Here is a 9,444-nt window from a genome sequence, read left to right as displayed (position 1 = left end):
AAGAACTTGAGATTCAGGGCCATTGCTTAAAGGGGTCCAATGAGGAGTCCTTGGGTTATGGCATAAGGAGTGGCCATTTTGGTTGACTAGGGCAGGAGGTTTCCCTCTTGCAAGAAGGTAGGCTTCTAGGTTCTGTCTGCAAAGCTACCTGATGCTAAAAAGCTATAATTGTCCCCAGATAGTCTGCATTGGGCCCACTGTGTTGGGCTGAGACTGTCTTGAGCGGGTAGAAAGGAAAGCAGATTTTATAACTCTAGAGTGTTGACAAGGCTAAACCAGGTCCTTGGTACCCTGGAACTCTTTCTCCCTGCCTCTACCTGTGATGGCCTCTTGGCCTATCCCTTATCATTCGGTCTACACACACCCCACCCTATGTGTATGAATGTGCGGAGTCTTTCTGAACTGAGCAAAGCAAGGAACGAGTGCCTCAGGTGAAGGTTGTGGGGCCCTGGGCAGGTCACTTGATCTGTGTGATTCGTCTTCACCTATAAAATGGGCAGGTTGGCTTCGATGATTTAAAAGCAAACAATGCTCGTTGAACACCTGTTGTGTGTTGGAGCCTATGCCAGGGACTGGGACACAGTGGAGGAAGAGACAGAGCCTGCCCCTGAGAGGCTGAAGGTCTGATGGGACATACATAGGATAGTGAGCAGGGAGGTGGGGCCTGCCAGTGCCCTTTCCTGATGCAGGCGCTTCAGGAGCGCCTTCAGGAGCTGGAACTCCCAGCAGAGCAGGGGGATCTTGCAGATGACAGAGCTGTTATCTGCCTACCTGCAGTGGGAGGTGAGGCCAGTACTGGCTTGTGACTTGTGTTGTTCTTCAAATCACAGCTGGCTGTGCTTTAAGCCTTCACCACATCATCCAGTGGGCAGAAGCATGGACTGCAGAGCCCGGCTGTTGGGGTTCAGAACTTGGCTCTCTGCAATGCACTGGCTGTATGCCCTTGGGTTAAGGTATTTAACTTTTTTATCTATAAAATGTGCATGCCATTTGCATCTTCCTCATATGACAGTTAAGAGAATTAAGATGAGGGCGCCTGAGTGGCTCATTGGGTTAAGTCTTTGCCTTCGGCTCAGGTCAAGACCTCAGGGTCCTGGGATCAAGCCCCACATCGGACTCTCTACTCAGCCAGAAGCCTGCTTCCTCCTCTCTCTCTGCCTGCCTTTCTGTCTACTTGTGATCTCTGTCAAATAAATAAATAAAATCTTTTAAAAAAAGCTTCAACGTAAAAAATAATATACTCTATTTATTAAAAAAAAAAAAGGAGAGAGAATTAAGATGAATTAAGACTATACTGCTGCAGAATACTCCTCCATCTCTACCCTTTGTCCTGAGAATTGAGGTCTTGACAACCAAGAAAAAAGGCTCTGTCTGGTCCTCAGTCCTGAGAGATTATGAAAGAACATCTTGAAGATGTAAGAAACAGGGATTTCTTCCCTACTCCTCATCCCTCTGTTCTTTAGATGACCTATATTCATCTTCCTGGCCTTTCCTGTTTACCAAGACAACAAGAGGGTAGGGCAGCAGTCATGTTCAAGTTCTCCATTCTGCCTGGAACCCACCTGTGGGCCAACCCGTGCTGGAGGGATTGACTGCAGAGCTTGCCCCTAGACCCAATGCCCACGTGCCAGAGCAGGGATTTTCAGAGGAACAGTCACCCTGCCTTCCATCTTCTGCAAAAACTGTCAAATGGAGATGTAAAAACAGACACCACTTCCTCCAATCCAGCCCCACCTGCTGTATAAGGGACCTGGCTGGAATTGCCAGTATTGGGGACTGGCTGACACCTCACCGAGGGAATGTTGGCTTCTGAGTCCTCTTCCCAGCCAAATCCCAGAGGTCCATGCTGTGGAACAGTGGGAGCATTCAGAATTTGGACTCCTGACCCAGCACCAGAGACCTTACCCACAACTGACGGATGCCCGCTAAGAGTTGTAAGAAGTCTAGAAATATTCCTTCAGTTCAAAGTCGTCCAGATTTTCTTGGTTAGGAGGCAAGAAAGGGCTTTCACCCCCTAACATCCAGAGCTGCATTCAGATAGGACTCACAAGAGAAATACAGACTGGCCAGGGCCCCAGGCTTGTGAAGAGTGAGGGAAGGTGCCAGAGAGGTAGACAGTGTTCAGGCAAAGTTCTCTGAAGAGGAGGGTAATCCTCAGAGCCCTAGCATTTTCTGAGCTGGGATGCCTTCATTGTGCACATGAGGAAAAGGAGGACTTATGGAGTCATTTGTGTTAGATCTCATTCTCCCAGACTCCTCAGAGACCCACATGACTGACTACCTTCTCAGAATCCTCTTCCTTGGCCTCCTGCTTATTTTGGTCTGCCTCTTCTCTTGTCTTTCTGGTTATTTCAGTCTCCTGTGGCCCCTGAGCATGGTCCTTCCCTCAGGTTCTGCCCTTGAGACCAGGCTTTTGCTCTTCTCCCCTTCACGCCTCTCCCCCATCCACTCATGCAGCTTCAACCCCAAGGAGGTCGACCCTGGTCAGTCGTAGGCCCTCACCTCTTGTGCAAGGACAGAGGTCCAAAGACACCCCACAGGTCCCGCAAACTCAACATTTCCAGACTTCAGCTCATCATTTTCCTTATTGTTGATGGCTTTTATTATGGACAGCCCATTTTTGACATCTCATATTCCCCTCCTTCAAGTTCAGTGATTTTCAGTGCCTGAAAATTCCCTATCCTTCAGTCTCAAATTGAAGGCTTTCCAGGCCATATTCGTTAATTCACTCATCGAAATACTTTCTGAGTATATTAATATTCTCTATGCCAGAGTTGGCTCCAAGTGCTAGAGGTTCCATGGTGAAAAAGACAAGCCTGGATCCTGCCTCTGAGGGACTTAAAATTGCATGGAGGGGACACAAATTAACATAAGTAATTGCAGAAACATAGCTATATAATTTCTACTAAAAAATAGTACAGGGCTGCGACAATGCCTGATGGCAGGGAGGGGGGGCGGAGTGGAGAGAGTGGGAGGGAGAAGGTGTAGCTAATCTGATCTGGAGGCCAGAGAAGGCCTGAACATGGAAAATAGGTGTGAGGTATAGCAGGATTGATCTCATCTCCTCTTTCAGAATTCCAGGTCTGTAGTAGGCTAAGTAATGGTTCATCAAAGATGTCCACGTCCTTACCCCTATCATCCATGAATATGTCATGTCACATGGCAAATGAGATTAAGGTTGTAGATGGTCTTAGGGTTGTTGGTCTCCCTTAAAAAAGGGAGATCTTCCTGGATTATCCAGGTGGGATCAATGTCCTTAAAGTGGAAGAGGGAGGAAATAAAAAAGTCAGAGAGAGAGAGAGAGATGTGATATCCTAAGCTGGGTCAAAGAGATTTTATGTGGCTGGGTTTAATTAAGGTTTTTGGAAGGGGGGCATAAACCAAGTAAAGTGGGTAGTCTCTAGAAGCTGAAAAAGGCAAGGAAATGCATTCTTTTCTAGAACCTCTAGAAAGGAACACAGCCCTGCTGACACCTTGATTTTAGCCCAGTGTGACTCCTCTTGGACTTCTGAAATCCAGAGCAGGAAGAGAATAAATTTGTGTTATTTTAAGATGTTAAGTTTGCTGTAATTTTTTATGGCAGCTGTAAAAAATTATAATTATAGGCCTGAGCCCTGATAGTTCCATTTCTAAATCCACTTCATTTATTTCCACCTCCGTCTGAACCCGGTCTTTCCCTCCTCTCTGCTCTCCGGACCCATCTTCTGGATCCTGCATTTTTGAGGACTCCAAGGGTCCAGGGCTGTTTAGATCAGATATAGAGGCAGGCAGAGGCAGGAGAGCAAAAAGCAGGCAGGTGAGTACAAGGGTCCACGGAGAGCTCTGGTTCTGGACTCAGGCCTGCTGGAAGCTCAGGGAGCATTTATTCCCTATGTGCATATGAGCAAGGGAGCAAGGTGCTTGGCATGTTTCTTCATCTCAAACATGAAGACATGATAGGTGCCACCTCAAAGGCCTAAAAGGCAGTAACTGTATCATGCATTTGTCACAGGAGATTATCCTTTGTGCCATCAGGAGACCAGGTCCAAGGAATTACAGAAAAATCACTGGAGGGTAATTAAGGGCAACGCTAAGCACCCAGGGCCAGGTTCTTCTTCCTCTTCCTGCCCCCTCCCCTTTCCTGCCAGGGTGGCCGCTCAGGGAGAAAGCTCCAGGGGATGGGGAGATAGCTGTGCCAGCTGTGTTCAGATACACCCCTGACCCAGGTCACAGAGGTCCGGCAGCTCCACCTTCTCCCTCCCTCTCCCCCATTCGCCTTGGACTTCGCCTTGGACTGCCCTTTGGCGCCCAGTCAGGCCGGTTTCGCCTGGAGTGGGACGCACGTGGCGCGAAGCCCCCTTGGCAGTGCGGGGAGCCAGCCGGCGGCTCGGCCCGGGTGGGGTGGGGGTTCTCACTTCCCCTCCCCAACGGCCACGGGTGCAGGTGCCGCGGGCAGTGCCCCGCAGGCGGGGCGGGTCCTGTGGACACGCCCCCGCGGCCGGTCCTCGCAGCCGGTCGGGAGGAAGCGCCAGAGCCGCGGCTGGTGCTGCGCTGAGCCCGGCGCCGCTGCCGCCCCGCGCCCCGGGACGCCGCCGGGCCCGGCCCCGCGCGCGCAGCGAGCGGGGCAGGTGAACTGCGCCCGGCGCCATGGCAGCCTCAGGTGCGTAGGCGGGCCCGGGCCCCCTCCCGAGCCTCCCCGCTGGCGCGCCCTCTCGCCCACCGCCGCGGCCCGAGCACCCGGCCGCTCCCTGCTCTGCGTCTTCCGCGCGGGATCTGTGCGCTTCTGCTCTTTCCCTCGTTCCCGCTTCCCCGGCACAAACCCAGCTTTCCCACGTGCCCCTTCCCAGCCTGTGGCGCGATTCTCTCCTGCCCCCGCCTGCGCCTCCCCTGTCCCCCGTCTTCTAAGTCTCCTTTCCTCTCTCCGACTGGCTCTAGTTGCTTCTTAGAGTTGTTTCCCTTGTTCCTCCAACTCCGTGAACCCGAGTCCCGTGGAAACAAGGCGGAGAGAGCCCACTTGCCCACTTCTGGGAAATGCCTCTCTTAGGGCCCCATTGGGCCAATAGGGGGCGCTCAGGCAGTCAGGAGGGCGGCCCTTGGGCCACCTTCCCAGGCCACCTTCCTCTAACCCTGGCTTTGCTTTCCATCTAGAATTTCCATAGAAATCTAGGAACACCGTTCCGTTATCTTTAGTTCTCTTATGTCTTTTGCAGAATTTTGAGGAGTGGGGAAAAGTGAAGTCCACTGGGTAATCTACCCATCGAAAGGTGCCAGGAGTCTCTTTTGATTCGTCTTGGGTTCTTCTCTGGTTCATGGGTTGTACACTCGCCAAAGTTACTCACTCTCTGAGATCCCGGACAAACCATGTGATAATGATGATAACAGAGACAACCGAGGACCACTTACTATGCACTAGGATAGTTATCGTGCACCCACCTGTGTTCTCAGTGGTGACCAGGACAGCCTGGTCTCTGCTCGCAGGGAGTTAGTTTACAGTCCTGTGCAAGAAGGCGATGAGTAAACAGGGAATTGCTAGGTGAGAAGATGAGGGTTACTGTATTTGCAAGTGGGGTTGCTTGTATTTTCCTCACCCATTTTATGATGTTTTAGTAGAGATAACATGTATAAACAGGATGTAAACCTCTTGAAAACTAAAATCTAGTCAGCCGGGAGAAGATACTGTGCTTGAAGGATGTGGGCAGATGCTAGAATGAAGAGCCAGCTCTCCCCGTATCCCTTGAGGTCTATCTAGCCTTCTCATGGTGCATTGGAAGCTGGGGCAGGGTGGGGGTGGGTGGGTTTGGGGGATTATTGGGGGTGAGAGCTATGGGGTGGGGGTAGAGAAGGTCAATGGTAAGAGTTCTATTAGATTTGGTAATACAGGCTCCTTCTTTAAAGGGAGTGGGAAAATGGCTAGCTTTAGCCTTGTGGCTCTCCAGGGGGGCTCCAGAGGTTAGAAGAAGCTGTATTGTGGTAACAGTAGTCTCAGAGTCCACAAGTTCCCTTCAAAAGCTGAAATAGAGTTATGTAGAGGAAATTCATTCATTCAATAATTATTTATTGTGTGCCTACCGTTTCTAGGCAGTGTTGTAGGTATCAGGTGTATATTCAACAGTCAGAACAAACATAAGCCTCTTACCCAGGGAGCTTATGGAATGTGGGGGAAAGCAGGCAATATGCTTGATAAGGCAATTCATGATATGTTAAGTGCATTGGGAAAACAGTAGAGGGGATGGAAGGGGCAGAGGAGGTTGGGTTTAAATTTTATCTTTTTATTTTTTTAAAAGATTTTATTTATTTTTATGAGAGAGAGAGAGCAAGCAAGCACAAGTGGAGGGGAGGGGCAGAGGGGGAAGCAGGCTCCCTGCTGAGCAGGGAGCCCAATGTGGGACTCAATCCCAGGATTCTTGAGATCATGACTTGAGCTGAAGGCAGATGCTTAACAGACTGAGCCACCCATGTGGCCTGGGTTTATAATTTTAAAGGAGGCGACCAGATTAGGCCTCATGGAGAAAGGGCCATTTGAGTGAAGATCTGAAAGGTCATGTAGGGGAACAGTGTTCCATTCAGAGGAACAGTAAATGGGTGTATATGGTGTATTTAAGGAACAAGGAGCAGGTGGTGGAATAAGTAGGTGATTGGGGGGAAGTAGGAGATGAGGTCAGTGAAGCTCCCACCTCTTTCCATGGCTGAGAACAGGCCCTGGGCTGTTACGTGCAAGAAATAGCAAGCTGGAAGAGCCTTTGGCTAGAGGAAACAGAGAAAACCACCTTCGTCTAGGGTCCTGTGTGCATGACTCCAGTAGGGCATGGCGGAAGGGGCTAGAAGAGTGTGCTCCTATTCACATGGGGACTCTAGTTCAGTGGCCAGACCTGGGGCTATTTATAGGCTCTGTAGTGGCTTCTGCTGATGTCGGTAATGGTTAGGGCTGTCAAACCCTGCTTCTCTCAGCATGCACTGCGGTGAGACACCACTTCAGGTCCTACAAGTGGGAGTTGGGCCTCTGAAGTCCCGGGGGCTCTCTGAGGTCTGGAGGTGCAAGGACTCATGGTGGCCGTGAGAATACCTCTTGCAAGATAGGATAGGGTGCGGCGTCACCTGGGCCATTCATTCATGCGATCTTTGGCTCCTCGTCTTCCTCCTCTCTCTACCTCTCTTCCCCCTCCTCCTCCTTTCCTTTATTTAAACCGTTTTATTCAGATATAATTCACATACCATACACTCTTCCCATTTAAAGAATACAATTTTAAAAAACCCCCAAACAACCAAAAGTGTACAATTCAGTGTTTGTTTGTTTTTAGTATCTTCACAGGTGCAAACATCACTATGGTCCATTTTAGAACATTTTTATCACCTTAGAAAGAAACTCATTTTGAGAAATGCGTGAAGAGGGGTGCACATTTAAAAAAAGAGAGAAACTTTCTTTGCTTTGGCTATCACACTCTGTTCCCTCCTCCTGCTACATCTGTGTCTGTAGATTTCCCGACTCAGGACTTCCATATGAATGCGATCACACAGTCTGTGGTCTTCTGTGTTTTCTTTCATATAACATAGCATTTCCAAGGTTCATCGAGTTGTAGCATGTGTCAGCACTTCATTTCTTTTTAAGGCTGAATCGTGTGGTCTTCAAATTTCCTTCTGCTGAAGGGAAAGCATTTGGATTTTACTTTTTCGAAAGACATCTTTGTTTATTGAAATCAAGGAGAATCTTGGCTCCTTGTTTTTGAAAGAGTGTGGGAAGCAAGATGAAATGAAACGGAATGAGCCTACCCTGGCTCCTGATGGCATCTATTGCATTTACGCATGGCAGAGAGGAGACGAAGAAGGCATAAGTGACTTCCCCAAGTGACTGAGTCTGTGGCTGGGTGAAGACCAGAATCCTTTCCTCCGTGTGTCAGCCTTCAGATCTTTGAAGAAAGCTTGCATACTTTTTCTTGCCCTTTTTTTTTTTTTTAAATTGAAGGTACATTTAATTTTTTGTGATAGTAACTCCCATCTGATTCTTGAGTTCTCTCAGTACTCCCATCAAGTCTTTAAACTTGAAAGCTTCAGAGTCTGGAAGCTCCTTCTGTGAGTCCTTACCAGACCCCTCCCCATCCTGATCACCTTCCCTAGCTCACAACCCTTTTCAGTAGGGTGCTCGGGAAAGATGACCGGGGAACTGGAGTCACTTGCAGACTAAAGAAATGGTCTGGGCTGGGTATTTTGAAAAGCTGCCTGCCACTTCCTCCCTTTTCTTTTCTCAGATGGATTCTGAATCTTTCTAAGGAAGCTCTTTTTCAGTCACTGTCTTTCTTAACCACTGCTGTCGCTGTTGCTGCAAGCCTCTCTCCCCCGCCTCCCACCCCACTCCACCCACGCCCACTGCTACCCACATTGCTTTCTCCTATAGCCCAGGCTGTTCTTAAAGCTCTACAAGGACAAAGACCCATCCTCATTTCTGTTTGGGATTTATGGACACCTCTTGGTTCATGGATTTCATTTCTCTCTTTTTTATAAAAGATTTTATTCATTTATTTGTTTGAGAAAACAGGGTGACAGCATGAGCAGGGGGGAGAGGGAGAGGGAGAAGCAGACTCCCTGCTGAGCTGGGACCCAGACTCGGGGCTCTATCTCAGGACCCTGGGATCATGACCTGAGCAGAAGGCAGAGGCTTAATGGACTGAGCCACCCAGGCGCCCACATGGATTTCATTTTTCTTTTTCTTTCTTCTTCTTCCTTTTTTTTTTTTTTAACATTTTAAAAATTTATATTCAGTTAATTAACATATAATGTATTATTGGTTTCAGAGGTACAGGTCTGTGATTCTTCAGTCTTTTTTTTTTTTTTTAAAGAATTTATTTATTTACTTGACAGAGAGAGATCACAAGTAGGCAGAGAGAGAGAGGAGGAAGCAGGCTTCCTGCTGAGCAGAGAGCCTGATGCCGGACTCAATCCCAGGACCCTGGGATCATGACCTGAGCCGAAGGCAGTGGCTTAACCCACTGAGCCACTCAGGCACCCCTGTGATTCTTCAGTCTTATATAACACCCAGTGCTCATTACATCACATGTCCTCCTCAATAGTTATCCCATCCCCTATCCCTCTCCCCTCCAGCAACCCTCAGTTTGTTTCCTATGATTAAGAGTCTCTTATGGTTTGTCTCCCTCTCCGGTTTTGTCTTGTTTTATTTTTTTTCTCTCTTCCCCTACGATCCTCTGTTTTGTTTCTTAAATTCCACGTATCCGTGAGATCAGAGATTTCATTTTTCTTAATAAACAAACAAACTGGGAGAATTGATTTGGCACGTGTGAGGAAATGACCTGTGGATACAGGTAGGGATTTATCCTTCACGAAAGGGGTGTCCCCGCACAAGAGAGAGTTGCTGACAAAGTGTTTGGTCCTGTGATGTTATTTAGCATATCATGGAGGAACTTTAACTTCCACTTTGGAACTTTTTTTAGAATTTCCCCAGCTTTCAGTTTCAGC

At 48.6% G+C, this 9,444-nt stretch overlaps 1 protein-coding gene across 1 annotated transcript in view; it reads left to right on the top strand.

Annotated features, from left to right (window-relative positions):
- Positions 1-4,534: 4,534 nt before the first annotated feature.
- Positions 4,535-9,444, top strand: part of PIK3AP1 (phosphoinositide-3-kinase adaptor protein 1) — a 113,242-nt gene continuing 108,332 nt past the window's right edge. Inside the window, exon 1 of the mRNA XM_059398241.1 lies at positions 4,535-4,639. Coding sequence (XP_059254224.1) covers positions 4,627-4,639 — 13 coding nt within the window. The 5' untranslated portion in view covers positions 4,535-4,626. The remainder of the gene's footprint in view (positions 4,640-9,444) is intronic.

Source organism: Mustela nigripes, chromosome 4 (assembly GCF_022355385.1).
Source record: "Mustela nigripes isolate SB6536 chromosome 4, MUSNIG.SB6536, whole genome shotgun sequence".
NCBI classification, from domain to species: Eukaryota; Metazoa; Chordata; class Mammalia; order Carnivora; family Mustelidae; genus Mustela; species Mustela nigripes.
Note: the sequence above shows the minus strand (reverse complement) of the source record. Positions and strands in the feature narration are given on the sequence as shown.